The sequence below is a fragment of the Oncorhynchus gorbuscha genome, linkage group LG03 (assembly GCF_021184085.1).
Source record: "Oncorhynchus gorbuscha isolate QuinsamMale2020 ecotype Even-year linkage group LG03, OgorEven_v1.0, whole genome shotgun sequence".
NCBI classification, from domain to species: Eukaryota; Metazoa; Chordata; class Actinopteri; order Salmoniformes; family Salmonidae; genus Oncorhynchus; species Oncorhynchus gorbuscha.
In genome coordinates, this window is record NC_060175.1 from 61,517,535 (window position 1) to 61,535,993 (window position 18,459).

At 43.2% G+C, this 18,459-nt stretch overlaps 1 protein-coding gene across 1 annotated transcript; it reads left to right on the plus strand.

Annotated features, from left to right (window-relative positions):
* Nucleotides 1–1,370: 1,370 nt before the first annotated feature.
* eif2d (eukaryotic translation initiation factor 2D) lies at nt 1,371–17,854 on the plus strand. Its single transcript, XM_046336592.1, has 15 exons — nt 1,371–1,615; nt 12,884–13,074; nt 13,169–13,252; nt 13,352–13,442; nt 13,575–13,682; nt 15,235–15,470; nt 15,770–15,887; nt 16,035–16,080; nt 16,253–16,359; nt 16,454–16,612; nt 16,714–16,803; nt 16,979–17,074; nt 17,168–17,288; nt 17,402–17,576; nt 17,685–17,854. Exons 1-15 carry the CDS (start codon nt 1,560–1,562, stop codon nt 17,756–17,758), a joined length of 1,752 nt encoding a protein of 583 aa, XP_046192548.1. The 5' UTR covers nt 1,371–1,559; the 3' UTR covers nt 17,759–17,854.
* The last annotated feature ends 605 nt before the right edge of the window (nt 17,855–18,459 follow it).

Below are 18,459 nucleotides of genomic sequence, written 5' to 3' on the forward strand. Positions count from 1 at the left end.
AATCATTCTCTCTGTTATTATTCTGACATTTTATATTCTTAAAATAAAGTGGTGATCCTATCTGACCTAAAACAGGGAAATGTTTCCTAGGATTAAATGTCAGGAATTGTGAATATAATATATAATTTTCTTAGTTTTAATCAACATAAATACTTTTCTCATTTGGTCAGGAACCATAAACTGGTATTGGTTGTGACCAATTTCAATCGACAATACAGGGATTTTACTCTGTTTGCCCAGAACACCTTCTACAGATGTATTTACATAAAACATTGAATTTTAGTTTAAAACTATATGAGAAACACAAAGGTTTTTTTGATTATTTGATTTATTTATCACATTAAGAAAATTATTTTAATTCCTTAATCCATAAATATGGGCCTGTGCTGGCTGTGCTTGTATTCCTGCACAGAGGATACCATCAAGATTTTTATTTTATTTTTATATACAAAGTATTCAGACCCCTTCCCTTTAACCACATTTTGTTACGTTACAGCCTTATTCTAAAATTGGTTAATTTAAATGATTTCCTCATCAATCTACACACAATACCCCACAATGACAAAGCGAAAACGGGTTTCTAATTTCTTTAGCAAATTTATAAAAAATAAAAAACAAACACCTTATTTACATAAGTATTCAGACTCTTTGCCATGAGACTCGAAATAGAGCTCAGGTGCATCCTGTTTCCATTCATCATTCTTGAGATGTTTCTACAACTTGATTGGAGTCCACCTGTGGTAAATTCAATAGATTGGATATTATTTGAATAGGCACACACCTGTCTATATAAGGTTCTACAGTTGACAGTGCATGTCAGAGAAAAAACCAAGCCATGAGGTCGAAGGATTTGTCCATAGAGCCCCGAGACAGGATTGTGCCGAGGCACAGATCTGGGAAGGGTACCAACAAATTTCACAGCCGAGGCTGTGCAAGAAATCCTGTCGTGGATGTTACTCCTTCACAGGACCCTGAGGCTGTGTAGGGATTTATTTTGGATAATTAACTGGGTGGTCCAAGCCCTGGATGCTGATTGGCTGACAGCCGTATACCATGGGTATGATAAAGCATGTATGTGTTATATGGCCAATGCTTGTATCCAGGCACTCTGCGTTGCGTCGTACAAAAATAAAAAACGTTAACCGTTGTATATTGGCCATATATCACACTTATTTACCCCGTGACTTATTTGTTAAGTTGACTGATTGAAGTGGAATGGTTTTTGTTAATTTTTGTGTTTAATTTTGTATGATGCCGTTTTTTAAGTTTCTTATTAAAAACTCCGTCCAGCTGGTGGCGGTAATGCATTGGATGCTAACCGCCGATAAACCCCATCGAAGAAGGTAGCGATTTTAGGATATATCCTAGGAACAAACTTGCAGCAATGGCAGAGTCTTGTCGGACGTATTTTATGATGCACCAAAATGGACACGCTGCTTTCCATTTCTAGTACTGTATTTTTTTTAACGAATGAGCTTGCGAAATGCGGATTTAAACTGAGTAAATATTTTAACACATCTCAGGAGTAAGAGCTTGAATTAACGACGGTACCATTTACGATGTTTTCGAAATCGTTCCGTGTCAAGTCCAACACAGTGATCAAAGGATCCGACAGGTGAGGAGAGTCCCTTGTTCCATTTGCCAGTTATAGGCTAGGCTGGCAGGGCAAACCCGTTTTAGGTTTATTTCTGTATATCACAGCAGGTTTTTGGACTCGGTCGGCGGTTTCTACCTGATTAAGTACAATACCATTGGAAATTAATGTTGACAGATTCCTAAAGCTGAAGTTAAATAGTTTTGCTGCTTCCAGTTGAGACAACATTTAGATAAATGGCACACTTACGTGTCCAAATCAGTAGCCAATATGCAGAAACAGTTCGTGATATTGAAGACTTAAAATGCACCATCTACACATACATGGGGATAAATAGTAACCGTATTACTTGTATTTATTAACTGCACCAAAACTGTACAGGGTTTGGTTTTAATACATTCCAGTTGTTAATTGGAACAACATCCTCTATTCACTTCCCGATGAACCTAGTCACCCATTCAGTGTATACGTCAATACCATTCTCAGAGGCGAGAATTCACTGGTATATACAGTGCATTCAGAGATGATTCAGACCCCTTGACTTTTTCCACATTTTGTTACATTACAGCCTTATTTCAAAATGGATTAAATTACATATTTTCTTCAATCTATACACAATACCCCCAGAATGACAGTGAAAACCAGTTTAGACAGTTCAGCAAATCTGCTAAATGACTTAAATGTAAATGTAAATGTAAACATACCTTATTTACATAAGTATTCAGACCCTTTTTGATGAGACTTGAAATTGAGCTCAGGTGCATCCTGTTAACATTGATAATTCTTGAGATGTTTCTACAACTTGATTGGAGTCCACCTGTGGCAAATTCCATTGCTTAGCCATGACTTGGAAAGGCACACCTGTCTATATAAGGTCCCACAGTTGACAGTGCATGTCAGAGCGAAAACCAAGCCATTAGGTCGAAGGAATTGTCCTTAGAGCTCTTGAGGCACAGCTCTGAGAAAGGGTACCAAAACAATTCTGCAGCATTGAAGGTCCACAAGAACACAGTGGCCTCCATTTTTAAATGGAAGAAATGTGTAACCATCTAGACCAGGGGTTGTTAAACTTTTTCAGCCTGGGACCCAAATGAGAAATATTGTGTTTTCCTGTGACCGAAGCTTGCAACCTGCAACTATACATAAACATCAGTACTTTTAATTGCTGTCATGCCTAAAACAACTGCAATATAGATAAATAACAATGAAATATAAATAGCTATTCATGTTTACCCCCACCCCCATTAAAATCACTTTTAAAGTCCATTCTATAGTTTTCAGACCCCTTGACTTTTTCCACATTTATGTTACAGCCTTATTCTAAAATTGATTAAATTGCATTTTTTTCCCTCATCAATCTACACACAATACCCCATAATGACAAAGCACTAATACATTTTTAGAAATGTTTGCAAATGTCAAAAATGAAATATCACATTTACATAAGCATTCAAACCCTTTACTCAGTACTGTTGAAGAACCTTTGGCAGTGATTACAGCCTTTACTCTTTACATTTAAGTCATTTAGCAGATGCTCTTATCCAGAGCGACTTACAACTCTTTTTGGCTATGATGCTACAAGCTTGGCACACCTGTATTTGGAGAGTTTCTCACATTCTCTGCAGATCCTCTCAAGCTCTGTCAGGTTGAAGGGGGAAGAGAGAGGGGTGGTGTCGCTGCACAGCTATTTTTAGGTCTCTCCAGAGATGTTGGATCGGTTTCAAGTCAGTACTCTGGCTGGGTCACGTAAGGACATTGCCTTGTCCAGAAGCCACAGAAGTGTTGTCAGAAGTGTTGTCTTGTTGGAAGGTGAACCTTCGCCCCAGTCTAAGGTCCTGACCACTCTGAAATAGGTTTTCATCAAGGATCTCTCTCTACTTTGCTCTGTTCATCTTTGCCTCGATCCTGACTAGTCTCCCAGTCCCTGCCGCTGAAAAACATCCTTACAGCACGATGCTGCCACCACCATGTTTAACTGTAGGGATGGTGCCAGGTTTCCTCCAGATGTGATGCTTGGGATTCAGGCCAAAGAGTTCATTCTTGGTTTCATCAGACCAGAGAATCTTGTTTCTCATGGTCTGACAATCCTTTAGATGCCTTTTGGTAAACCTCAAATGGACTGTCATGTGCCTTTTACTGAGGAGTGGCCTGATTGGTGGAGTGCTGCAGAAAGGGTTCTCCCATCTCCACAGAGAAACTCTGAAGCTCTGTCAGTGATCATCAGGTTCTTGGTCACCTCTCTGACCAAAGCCCTTCTCCCCCGATTGGTTGGTCGTTCCACATTTCTTCCATTTAAGAATGATGGAGGTCAATTGTTCTTGGGGACCTTAAATGCTGCAGAATTTTTTTTCGGTACCCTTCCCCAGATCTGTGGTGCGACACAATCCTGTCTCTGAGCTCTACAGACAATTCCTTTGAACCTCAGGGCTTGGTTTTTGCTCTGACATACACTTGTCGGCTTGTCTGTGCTGTTGAAACTACCACAACTCAAAAACCACATTGGGGCCTCCCGGGTGGCGCAGTGGTCTAGGGCACTACATTCCAGTGTTAGCTGTGCCACCAGAGACTCTGGGTTCGCGCCCAGGCTCTGTCGCAGCCGGCCGCAACCAGGAGGTCCATGGGGTGACGCCTTCCGGGTTAACACATTGCGACCCTTTTCTGCAGGGAGGGTTTGGCCGGTAGGGATATCCTTGTCTCATCACGCACCAGCGACTCCTGTGGCGGGCTGGGCGCAGTGCACGCTAACCATGTCGCCAGGTGCACAGTGTTTCCTCCGACACATTGGTGCGGCTGGCTGGATGCGCGCTGTGTTAAGAAGCAGTGCGGCTTGGTTGGGTTGTGTTTCGGAGGACGCATGGTTTTCGACCTTCCGAGCCCGTACTGGAGTTGTATATTATTGTAGTAACAAGATACCACAAAATGGGGGTAAAAATTCAACAACTAAAAAACACATTGAAACTGGAGGTATTTTTTACAGCACTGGTTAGAAAACAACCCGCAGAAGACCAACCGCTATGTTTTGTAAAGTACGGGGTCACCAAAACATAAAGAGGAACTCAACATGTCAATTATTCATTGATTATCACTTTAAATTAAATAGCGTGAGAGGGGGGAGATGAGGTTGCACATCCTGTTTTAAAACTAACACGCCTCCAACACCACACATAATATGTACATCACCAGTTAGAGGACAACTTGTAGAAGACGCACCTTTGCCTTCGATTCACAGGTGTCTTCTTGGGTAAGTCTAAGAACTTTGCACACCTAGGTTGTATGATATTTGCCCATCTTTATTATTTTCAAAATTCTTCAAGCTCTCAAGATTTTGGGGATCATGGCTAGACTGCAATTTTCATGTCTTGCCATAGATTTTCAAGCAGATTTAAGTAAAAACTATAACTTGGCCACTCAGGAACATTCACTGTCTTCTTGGTAAACAACTCCAGTGTAGATTTGGCCTTGTGTTGAAGGTTATTGTCTTGCTGAAAGGTGAATTCCTCTCCTAGTCTCTGGTGTAAAGCAGACTGAAGCAGGTTTTCCTCCAGGATTTTGCCTGTGCTTAGCCCATAACATGATGCAGCCACCATCACTGAGGAACTGCCTCATTTCCATGATTTGTTGTTGGGTTTGCCCCAAACATAAGGCTTTGTGTTGAGGCCCAAATTTAAAAAAATATTTTTTTTTTAAATTGCAGTATTATTTTAGTGCGTAGAACAGAATGCTCCAGCCGGAGCACGCTAACCTGGATCTCTGCAACCTGAATGACACATCTTCAAGCGTTTGCGTTCATAACCAGGGAGCTAGGCAGACTGCTGTCCACCCTTGTTGTGACTCGTCGCCAGGTCGGTCTTGTCCGATGACTCCAAACGGATGCTGAGAAAGCTCCCAGTGGTCCCCGAACTGCTCTTTGGCCCTGCGGCAGAATGGGCCAATCGAACATAGAAACCAGCTAAGTCAGGCTACACCACTGTGGAACTCACAGCCCAGAAACCAGGTGTCGTGGCAGAGAGATGCATGAACCTCGCCGCTCTCACTCGACCCAGCCATACACACACCCTTGGTCCTACCACCAGCCTAACACAGGTTTATGCCAGCCCCAGACAGTGATGCAGAGACCCTTATTGGCATGGCTCTGAACTCCTGCACTACGAGGGCATGTATAAGACCTCAGCGCGTGGACAGCATTCTTCTTTTCTGCAACAAGTTGAATGTATTCGTGAAGGTATGAACAGTCCAACAACTGATGGGCATGCTCTCTGCGGTGACACCGTTAGGCCTGCTTTCTTTTAAGGCCACGACAAGTGTGGTACGACCTCCACTTGGACCCCAAGCGGGACGGAAACTCAACTCAAATACAGGTGACAAGGGTGTGCTACTCTTCTCTACGGTTGTGGGTGAAAAGAGTCTACCTGACTACAGGTGTCCCCCTCGGATCAATTCCGGCAAGGCGGGAAGTAGTGACAACCGATGCTTCACTAACAGGCTGGGGAGCAGTGTGGAAACACTGGCCTGTACGGGGAGAGTGGCTACCCCTGCTGGAGGAAAGAGCACATCACTGTGCTAGAACTTCATACAGGTTACCAAGCCCTGAATCACTTTCTGCTGTTTCACAAACATATCCTGATACGATCAGACAATATATTGAGTGTTCCACATCAACCATCAAGGGGGAACGAGGTCTGTATGGTCCATACAGGTGGCCCAACAACTCTTGATTTGGGCCCTACCCCATCTGGCCTTACGAGCCATTCATCTCCCAGGCAAGGTGAACGAGGTGGATGATAATTTAATCAAAGCCTAGTGGATGATAACTTGTTTATAACTAGGACAGAATCATTTATAATGGACTTTTTCCGACATAACATAGGTACAGCAGATCCCCTTATTGTATGGGACACTTAAATGTGCCTTTGGAGGCCATGCAATTCACTACTCAACGATAAAACAAAGATCAAGAGTCCATATTAACAAAGGGAATTGAAGGACTAACAATAGTTATATAGCAATAAAAACTGCACAATAGAGCCTCAGAATAAGTTACATGAAAAACAAAGAATTAGAGGAACTTATTCAATAAAGATCCAGTGTAATATATTATAAAAAATAAAGCGAACTGGATGGAATATGTGGAAAAATTAAAAAGAACTGTGCAATCCTCAACATAGAAATGCTACAAAAAAAATGTATTCAAACTTGTTACAAATGATGGCGTCACATGATTCACCGAACAATATTTTGAAAGGGGAAGTGAAGTACTTCAATGTTTTTGTTTCCGTCTCCATCTCCACCAACCGACTAATTGTATGGATTTTTTCCCCTCTATTAATAATGTAAAATTAACATCTGTACAGAAAGACTCATGTGAAGGCCAAATTACAGAGGAGGAACTTCTTGATGCAATTAACTCCAGGGCTGGAATGCATACCAGTGGAAGTATACCAAACTTTTTTGATATACTCAGAGGACCATTATTACCATGTTTAAACCACTCCTATATAAACGGTTTATTATCAGACACTCAACAGGGTCTGATTTCATTATTACTGAAACAGGATCCAAGTTGTGTGTGTGTGTGTGTGTGTGTGATATACACTGCTCAAAAAATAAAGGGAACACTTAAACAACACAATGTAACTCTAAGTCAATCACACTTCTGTGAAATCAAATTGTCCAACACTGATTGACAATAAATTTCACATGCTGTTGTGCAAATGGAATAGACAACAGGTGGAAATGATAGACAATTAGCAAGACACCCCCAATAAAGGAGTGGCTCTGCAGGTGATAACCACAGACCACTTCTCAGTTCCTATGCTTCCTGGCTGACGTTTTGGTCACTTTTGAATGCTGGCGGTGCTTTCACTCTAGTGGTAATATGAGACGGAGTCTACAACCCACACAAGTGGCTCAGGTAGTGCAGCTCATCCAGGATGGCACATCAATGCGAGCTGTGGCAAGAAGGTTTGCTGTCTGTCAGCGTAGTGTCCAGAGCATGGAGGCGCTACCAGGAGACAGGCCAGTACATCCGGAGACGTGGAGGAGGCCGTAGGAGGGAAATAACCCAGCAGCAGGACCGCTACATCCGCCTTTGTTTAAGGAGGAGCAGGAGGAGCACTGCCAGAGCCCTGCAAAATGACCTCCAGCAGGCCACATATGTGCATGTGTCTGTTCAAATGGTGAGAAACAGACTCCATGAGGGTGGTATGAGGGCCCGACGTCCACAGGTGGGGGTTGTGCTTACAGCCCAACACCGTGCAGGACGTTTGACATTTGCCAGAGAACACCAAGATTGGCAAATTCGCTACTTTGCGCCCTGTGCTCTTCACAGATGAAAGCAGGTTCACACTGAGCACATGTGACAGACGTGACAGTCTGGAGATGCCGTGGAGAACGTTCTGCTGCCTGCAACATCCTCCAGCATGACCGGTTTGGCAGTGGGTCAGCAGTTCCTGCAAGAGGAAGGCATTGATGCTATGGACTGGCCCGCCCGTTCCCCAGACCTGAATCCAATTGAGCACATCTGGGACATCATGTCTCGCTCCATCCACCAACTCCACGTTACACCACAGACTGTCCAGGAGTTGGCGGATGCTTTACTCCAGGTCTGGGAGGAGATCACTCAGGAGACCATCCGCCACCTCATCAGGAGCATGCCCAGGCGTTGTACGGAGTTCATACAGGCACGTGGAGGCCACACACACTACTGAGCCCCATTTTTGACTTGTTTTAAGGACATTACATCAAAGTTGGATCAGCCTGTAGTCTGGTAGTCTGGACCTCCATGGGTTGATAAATTTGATTTCCATTGATAATTTTTGTGATTTTGTTGTCAGCACATTCAACTATGTGAAGAAAAAAGTATTTAATAAGAATATTTCATTCATTCAGATCTAGGTGTTATTTTAGTGTTCCCTTTATTTTTTTGAGCAATATATGATCCAGTCCATTTTTAAAATTTGGAGGCCTCTTCAGTGTTGTGATGCAAAAATTCTAGATAAATGCTTGGAGCTCTGAATTAAAAAGGTATTGTCAGATATTATTCATCCTAATCAGACAGGTTTTTTACATGGACGATACATTGGAGAGCAGATAAGACAAGTACTGGAAACAATGGAATACAATGACATATTGGAAACCAGGCCTGGTTTTCATAGCTGACTTTGAAAAGGCTTTTGATAAAGTATGACTGGAGTTTATATATACATGCCTGGAATATTTCAACTTTTGGAGAATCTCTTATAAAATTGGTTGAAGTTATGTATAGTAACCCTAGGTGTTAAATAGAAAATAATGGCTACATATCAGAACATTTTTTTTAAACTGTCAAAAGGAGGAAAACAAGGTTGTCCACTTCCGGCGTCTCTATTTCTTATTGCCATCAATGTTAGAAGTTAAAATTAGATCCAACAATAATATTAAGGGTTTAGATATCTGTAGCGTAAAAACAAAGCTGTCATTGTCTGCTGATGAATCATGTTTTCTTTATAAACCACAATTACAATCCCTCCACAGCCTCAGAGGATCTAGATACTTTTGCTAACCTTTATGGATTAAGTGTACTATTATGTATTGGGTCACTAAAAAATGCTACATTTTCATTACCGTGTAGTTTACCAATAAAATAGTCTGACGGTGATGTGGACATACTCGGTATACATATCCCGAAAGAAAGAAATTATCTCACTCCAATACATTTTTATAGAAAGTTAGCAAAAATAGATAAGATCTAAGAATTTGTGGAAATTCACCCTGATTTAACTATTTGCTTATGGTTGACCTGCCTTTTTAAATAGTATGAATAAAAATATAAACATTTATTTGGAATGGCAAGCCAGACAATTAAAAGGGCATATTTTATATAACGAATATGAATTCGGGGGACAGTGAAATAATCTGTCTGTAGACAATTTTTGGAGAACTTGCTTGTCGGGCTCAAAGTAGATGTCCTAACCGACTTGACAAAACTATAGTTTGTTAACAAGAAATTTGTGGATTGGTTGAAAAACAAGTTTTATTGACTCCAACCTGTATGTAAACTTCTGACTTCAAATGGATTTGGGATTGGAAAGGATGCAGACAATTACATTGTTGCTTTCATCAATCTGTCTGCAATATTAAAGCTGATCCACCTCCTAAAAAGAAAAAGGTGAGCAGGGTGGCATATTTCTTGTCGCCACAGAAACCATCCCCTGGGAGAATGGGACTTCACCCACAAGTAGTGAAGATGATTTGGCAGCGGTTCAGAACAGCACATGTGGACCTGTTCGCCTCAGAGCAAACATCCCACTGTTCCCCCTAGTAAAGTCCAGGAGCCCCTTTGGCCAGAGGGCCTACTGTATGTTTTCCCTCCGACCTCCCCAAGTCTTCTGGAGGGAGAGCCATTGCAGCTCCCTCAGACAGGACCTGCTCACACAGTTGGACAACATAATATGGCATCCCAGACCAACTACAGCTATGGGTGTGGCCTCTAAAGTACCCAACCCTCTACTGATCTGTTGCGATCCTGCTATCATCGAGACGTTACAGAGCGCCAGAGCCCCATGGAAGGGGTTTACCGAATGGTGCTCTACCAGGGCGAAGGTCCCAGTGTCCTGCTGTGTGTACCTGTTTTACTGAGATTCCTTCAAAAACTATTGGACTCTGGTTGCTCTGCCTCTACCTTAAGAGGCATACCTTTTTATTGTATGCCTCTGCCATATCAGTTAACCATTTACGCATCAATGGAAAATCGTCAGGGGCCCACAACCTCATCTGCTAATTCTTACAAGGTGTCCACCGGCTGCATCCCCAAGACCATCTGTGCGGCATCCTGGGATACAACACTAGTATTGGAGGCTTTGACGAAACCTCCTTTCGAGCATTCGGAGGAGCCTGAAAGCAGCTTTCCTCTTAGCTTTTTCATCAGCAAAACGTGAGTGTGCTCCAGTCGCTTTATATGATCCCAGTCTGCCTACAATTGAAGGCAAAGATCTAGGCGTGACCTCAGGCAAAAAGGCTTGATTGGGCCATAAGGTTTTATCACCTCTTCATATCAATCAAGTCATCGAGCTGGTGACTTACTGCCCCCCTCCTTCCAGATTGCGGAAGAGGAGCGAGCAAATCTCCTGTGTCCAATAAGTTTCTACAAACGCTATTTTGAAACGTCGTAGCACTACAGGAAGTCAGACCGGCTATTTCTGTGCTTCGGTGGGAAGTCAAAAGGCCTTGCGTTGTCCAAGCAGAGGATTTCACACTGGCTTGTGGATGTCATATATGGTCCTACAGTTGACTGTGCATGTCAGAGCAAAAACCACGACATGAGGTCAAAGGAATTGCCTGTAGAGCTCCGAGACAGGATTGTGTCGAGGCACAGATCTGGGGTACCAAAACATTTCTGCTTCATTGAAGTTCCCCAAGATCACAGTGACCTCCATTCTTAAATGGAAGATGTTTGGAACCACCAAGACTCTTCCTAGAGCTGGCTGCCGAGCTAAACTGAACAATCGGGGGGGAAGTGTCTTGGGTCAGGGAGGTGACCAAGAACCCGATGGTGACTGACAGAGCTCCAGAGTTCCTCTGTGGAGATGGTTGTCCTTCGTGAAAGTTCTCCCATCTCTGCAGCACTCCACCAATCAGGCCTTTTATGGTAGAATGGCCAGATGGAAGCCACTCTTCAGTAAAAGGAACACGACATCCCACTTGGAGTTTACCAAAAGGTACCCAAAGGACTCTGACCATAAGAAACAAGGTTCTCTGGTCCGACAACTATGATTGAATTCTTTGGCCTCAATGCCTAGCATGGTGGTGGCAGCATCATGCAGTGGGCATGTTTTTCAGGGGCAGGGACTGGGAGACTATTCAGGGTCAAGGGAAAGATAAATGGAGTAAAGTACAGAGATCCTTGATGAGAACTTAATCCAGAGTGCTCGGAACCTCAGACTGGGGCGAATGCAGGAGTGGCTTCGGACAAGTCTCGGACTATCCCTGAGTGGCCCAGCCAGAGCCTGGACTTGAACCCGCTCGAATATCTCTGGAGAGACCTGAAAATAGCTGTGCATCAATGCTCACCATCCAACTTGAAAGATCTGCAGAGAAGTATGAGTGAGACTCCCCAAATACAGGTATGCCAAGCTGGTAGTGTCATACCCAAGAAGACTTGTGGCTGTAATCACTGCCAAAGGTGCTTCAACAAAGTACTTTGTGAAAGGTCTGAATACTTATTTAAATGTATTAAAAATAAACTGAAAATATCACATTTGCAGAAATGTTTAATGGCATTATGGGGTATTGTGTGTAGATTGAGGACACTTGTTTCATCCATTTTAGAATAAGGCTGTAATTTAATTAAATGTGGAAAAAGTCAAGGGGTCTGGAGACTTCATGGATGCACTGTATAGTCAAAGGACCTTAAATGTTCTGTTTAGAGGTGAATTGGCTCTGGAAGCCAAAACAGCCGAATACTGTCTTAATGGGAATCAAATTGCTTCTCAATTGCGGTACGTACGGTTCTTGAAACCTAAAGACCTCTACTTTCATATAATATCAAAATATACACTTACTGGACACTTTTTTTTAACTGGTTTTAACACAATTGGAGCCAACAGTATTTTTCAGTGACCACACGTTTGTGTCGTCAGTCTTCCGTTTACACACAGGGGTTTGGAGATGCATAAATCTAATTAGCGCTGCTATGCCTGTCTTCCATCTCTTTTCCGTGAACAAGTGCTATAACATGGAAATATGGCTGTCTGGTAACCCTATGAAGGTGTGTAGTAATTAAACATTTTGGTTTTTGAAAATGATTTCTCGCTGATAAAGATTGTTTTCCTTATGTTTCCAAAACAATACTGGAAGGGATGCCTGTTCACATTTAGAGAACGCCTCGGGGCTCTTAACAAAAGTCTCCCATGAAATGCGTATTGAGCCCCCTTCATCAATAGACGCTAAAGATAGTTAGCGTCTATGATTAGTGTAGATGGGTAGCTATCTGCTATTATTAGCAACGCTGGCATATTTACACTGCAGCGGTTGCTCGCTCTTGTATTGGGTTGCACAAAAACTGTCGGTGGGAAGCCAGAAGTTAAATCAAATTACGACTTACTGTGCCGGCAGATGGCGACGAGGCGACTAAATATGGCCATCTGTCGGCCTTTGGACTACTGGAGATTAGATAAATCTAGGTTTTGGATATCTGACCTGTTCCATTTCCTACTCACACTACTAAGATGAAGGTGGTGGTTGTGATTCAGTTATTATAGGCGTGTGGAAATGAAAGCATAACATTTCATATCACCTCTCCACCCACCTTAGGAGGAAGCTGAAAGCGGACATATCCACAGCCTTTCCCTCTCTGTCTGTGGAGGACCTGTCCGAGTTGGTCCCAAACAAGGAGGAGCTGAATGTTGTGAAGATTTATGCCCACAAGGGAGATGCAGTGACCCTCTACGTGCTTCATAAGAACCCAGTGTTGTTTGAGCTGGATAAATGTCTCTATCCCACAGGTAGGGTTACAGTCAAGTGGCAGATGCACTGACCATATAATTCAGGAAAAAAAAGTGAAATCCTGACGGTGCAGTATGACTTGTTGTTTTTCAGTGTATACGCTTTGGCATTATCCCCATGTCTTGCCAACATTCACAACATGGCCTCCAGTGCTACAGAAGCTGGCTGGAGGGGCAGGTACAGTTATTTGTCTTATGTAAAACCTGGACTAATATTAATCAATGTATCAGTCATTAACATGTATTGTGAAACTCTATCCTCCCTGCTCCTCCACAGATCTCATGCTGCCTGGAGTGGTGGTGCCTCTAAGTGGGATCCCAGAGGTGAAGAAGGGGGACTGCTGTGCTGTTAAAGTTGTTAGCAACCGGTAGGGCTAAGCCATACATCAGAAGGAGGTTGATCGACTGAAGCCGTTTGTGGCTGTTACCGCTTTCTATAATGAAGACACAGAATATGAAGCCTGTCATTATCATTCTCACAATGTCCTGGTTGTTTCCAGGGCTCCCATGGCAGTGGGCACTGCCACCATGTCCAGTGCTGAGATGAGGAGCTTGGGCATGAAGGGCAGAGGGGTGTCAGTCCTCCACACCTACATGGACAGCCTGTGGTGAGTGCCTGGTCAACCTCAACACACACACTGAGGCATGGTCAGACTGTCAATTACTATAACCCTGACACATTTTCTTTGTCAATAGCTAGTTTTTCAGTTTGGGACACTCTGACTCTTAAAGGGAGTGCTCCTAATCTCAGTTTTTTACCTGTATAAAATACACCTGTCCACAGAAGCAATCAATCAATCAGATTCCAAACTCTCCACCATGGCCAAGACCAAAGAGCTCTCCAAGGATGTCAGGGACAAGATCGTAGACCTACACAAGGCTGGAATGGGCTACAAGACCACCGCGAAGCAGCTTGGCGAGAAGGTGACCCCTCGGCCTGGGGCTCCATGCAAGATCTCACCTCGTGGGGTTGCAGTGATCATGAGAACAGTGAGGAATCAGCCCAGAACTACACAGGAGGATCTTGTCAATGATCTCAAGGCAGCTGGGACCATAGTCACCAAGAAAACAATTGGTAACACACTACGCCATGAAGGACTGAAATCCTGCAGCTCCCGCAAGGTCCCCCTGCTCAAGAAAGCACATACATGCCCATCTGAAGTTGTGGTCAGATGAGACCAAAATGGAGCTCTTTGGCCTCAACTCAACTCGCCATGTTTGGAGGAGGAGGAATGCTGCCTATGACCCAAAGGACACCATCCCCACCGTCAAACATGGAGGTGGAAACATTATGCTTTGGGGGTGTTTTTCTGCTAAAGGGACAGGACAACTTCACCGCATCAAAGGGACAATGGACGGGGCCATGTACTGTCAAATCTTGGGTGAGAACCTCCACCCCTCAGCCAGGGCATTGAAAATGGGTCATGGATGGGTATTCCAGCATGACAATGACCCAAAACACATGGCCAAGGCAACAAAGGAGTGGCTCAAGAAGAAGCACATTAAGGTTCTGGAGTGGCCTAGCCAGTCTCCAGACCTTAATCCCATATAAAATCTGGAGGGAGCTGAAGGTTCGAGTTGCCAAACGTCAGCCTCGAAACCTTAATGACTTGGAGAAGATCTGCAAAGAGGAGTTCGACAAAATCCCTCCTGAGATGTGTGCAAACTACAAGAAACGTCTGACCTCTGATTGTCAACTAGGGTTTTGCCACCAAGTACTAAGTCATGTTTTGCAGAGGGGTCAAATACTTATTTCCCACATTAAAATGCAAATCAATTTATAACACTTTTGACCAGCGTTTTTCTGGATTTTTTTTGTTCTTCTGTCTCACTGTTCAAATAAACCTACCATTTGAAATTCTAGACTGATCATTTCTTTGTCAGTGGGCAAACGTACAAAATCAGCAGGGGATCAAAAACTTTTTTCCCTCACTGTATATCAATATTTGTGCATAAAGTTATTTCCACCACCATTTATTGCATAATTCATTTTACAGACACAAAGATCCCACCATGTTGAACGAACAGATTATCTGTCGACATTTATAAAATTGTAACGCAACTTCCTGTTTCCTTCAGTTGTCGTGATTTTTATACGGTATGACTTTACACGCATAACTGTGGATGGTTAGTGTTACACTTTTTATTTTTTATTTTTAGGGCATTTGGAGACAAGTCTGGTCCTCCCTCCATTCCTGATGTGGACACTGAGGGTGTCGAGGCAACCTATGAAGAAGAAGAGGAGGAGGAGGATGATGAGGCAACAGAGGGGGGTGAAGAGGAACCCTGTCCCAACCGTGTCCCAGATGCCCCCTGCTCTGGTATCCAGGAGCTCAGCCTGGCTGACAGGGAGGAAGGAGAAGGAGAAGACCCAGAGGACCTGAGAAGCCCACAAGGTAGCTATTACTGCTCAACTGGAGATCCAGGGAGAGGAGAGTTTGGCAGTTTATTATATGTGTCCATGTGTTTGGGTCTAGGGGAATTGAGAAGAGTTCTGTCAATATGTAATTCCAACCTAATTACGTTGTCCTTAATAAATCAAAATCCTTAAAACAAAGAGATTGATGGCAAACATATTTGATATTAAGTGTCTTTCATTGAAAGCAGGCATCTTATTGCATATGAGTCATGAATTGACAAACCAAAAAAAGACACAGTTCCAGGATATCTCACAAACATAGTCCTGTCCTTACAGAGCAGATGGATGCCCTGCTGCTGCAGTGTTTCCTCCAGGCGCTCAAGAGCAAAGTGAAGAAGTCAGAGCTCCCCCTGCTGACCAGTAGCTTCCTGCGCATCCACATGTTCTCCTGCTGGTAAACACGACTCGGGGACATTGAGTTTCCCACTGACATCCGTGCATAAATACAAAAGAGTTCTGTGCATCTGGCCTGTCAAGTTAGGATTCTGCTTAAAAGAAGTAGTTTTGAATTGAACACTCGTATGAATTTGTTGATTTACAGTCCAAGTGGAAAGCAACTTGACATCAAGAAATCAAGCTATAAAAAGGTAACCTCCGTCTTAGAATCAGTGGTCCTCGACATTTCATAATGCTATGATGTTTCTAATAAACTTGAATTTTGGAGAATGGATGGCAAAACCCAGACATTTTTTATTTGACTTTCCATCAATGACCACTGAATTATCCTTTTAAATCCTAAATCTAATGTTTCGTCCCCAGTTATCCAAGTTCCTTCAGTGCATGCAGCAGCAGCACAGCCTGGTGAGGGTGAAGGAGCTGAGTAAAGGGGTGGAGAGCATTGTAGAGGTTGACTGGAAGAACCCAGAGTGAGTATAGCCTCTTCCACCTACGACATTTATGAAGGGATTTGAGATTAGCAATAGTGAAGTGTTTTACTACTGTCTTTTCTGCTGCATCTAGACTGCGCTCCTTCCGCACCCCAAAGGATCCTGGGATAGAGGAGGCCTCAGTGGAGGTGGGAAGAGCAGAGGGGGAGAAGCCCTACCATCCCCCTGAGATCACTACCCTCTACAGTGTGTCCTCTCGTCTGGAGCCTCTGTTTCAAGATGCCAAGAAGAGGTGAGTCTGGGTACATGCTTACAAGCATTCGTGTGTTTGTAGTCTTTTTTTCTGTTTTAATTTTGTGTTATACTGACTTGTGTGTGTGCTCTTTCTCAAAGGAAAGGAACAGTACTCCAACCAGCGGAAGTGAGGGCAATCATCACAGATTATGTGAAGAGGAACGAGCTGGTGGATGAGAATAATAAAAAGTGAGATGATTGCGTGGTTTCAAAGCTCACACTTTCATTATTTGAGACATGATTTTATGATTTTAAGACGTTCAATATCCAGGTGTTTGGGAGATGCACTGCCAGCGCAAATGTGCCCGAGAGAGTATCTGTTCAAGGTGGTAGCTATTAACAGTCTGTGTGAACTCTCCACCAGTTATGTCATCATTAACCCGATCCTATGTGACTGCCTACTGGAGAAGTCAGAGTACCAGGAGGTGGAGGCACTCAAGTGGGATGACCTCTTCAGCAGGTAAACAGCTATGAGTAGTGAAACATTGGCCTGAAGTCATGCTGCATCACTGACCTTGTATTATGACTTAACACCACCATCTTGTGTCCACAGGACGCTATACAAAATGCAGCACTGCCACCAGCTGGTGTTCCCTGGCCAGCCACCCATAGTAAAGAAGGGCCACATTGAGCCCATAGACATCTCTGTGGCCTCCAGGGGCTCCAACAAGAAGGTACACCCATGACGGCATGTTTACGAAACGCATGTTTTAAAAGCAACACTCATCAATCTTTGTGATTTTTAATAAAATATCCTTCCGTCCCTCCCTTTCTCCCTTCTCTTTAGGTGACAATGATAAAGAACCTGGAGGTGTATGGTCTGGACCCCATGGCTGTGTCAGTCGCCCTGCAGCACAGAGTCCAGGCCAGCTCAGCCCTGAACCCGGTTCCCGGCTCCAAGGACCGAGTCCTAGTCCAAATACAGGGAAACCAGGTCCAACAAGTCTGCAAACTGCTACTAGGTTGGCAAATATGGAAACCTCCGTCTTGTAATGTCTTGATTCCGGCTCTTGACTTAACAGGTGTTTATGTGCATAATTTATAAGGCTTTTTTACACTTTATTTTGCAGATAAGTATCAAATTCCCTGCAAGTACATCCATGGACTAGACAACAAAGTTCAGAAGCCTGGGAGGAAGAAATAGTACATCTTCAATCTTTCATCAACGAGTATGTATAGATGTGCAAAAAAGCCCAACAACAAAATGTTTATCATTCATGAAATAAAGTCTACTCCAGGATTTGGCTAAATTGGTGTTATTCATGTTACATGATGCCTGTTTAGTAAGAATACACTACACAGTTAGAATTGTTTTTATATTTTTTTTATTTCACCTTTATTTAACCAGGTAGGCAAGTTGAGAACAAGTTCTCATTTACAATTGCGACCTGGCCAAGATAAAGCAAAGCAGTTCGACACATACAACGACACAGTAAAACAAACATACAGTCAATAATACAGTATAAACAAGTCTATATATGATATGAGGTGAGAAGGGAGGTAAAGGCAAAAAAGGCCATGGTGGCAAAGTAAATACATTATAGCAAGTAAAACACTGGAATGGTAGATTTGCAATGGAAGAATGTGCAAAGTAGAAATAAAAATAATGGGGTGCAAATATGACCTGGCCATGCATCATCCTCTGGGTCTGTGGGTGGGGTTAACAATACCTGACAGTGGGCCTTCTGTGACCATGGTTGCTTATGACAAAATGACCAAGTCATTAAAATATGACCACAGAAACAGCCCTCATTAACAATACAATGCCCAGAATTTCTTTTACAGAATTACCAGGCTGAGAAAGTGAAGCAAGTCTCTGACTTGCATCCAGGCTAACATTGTGCT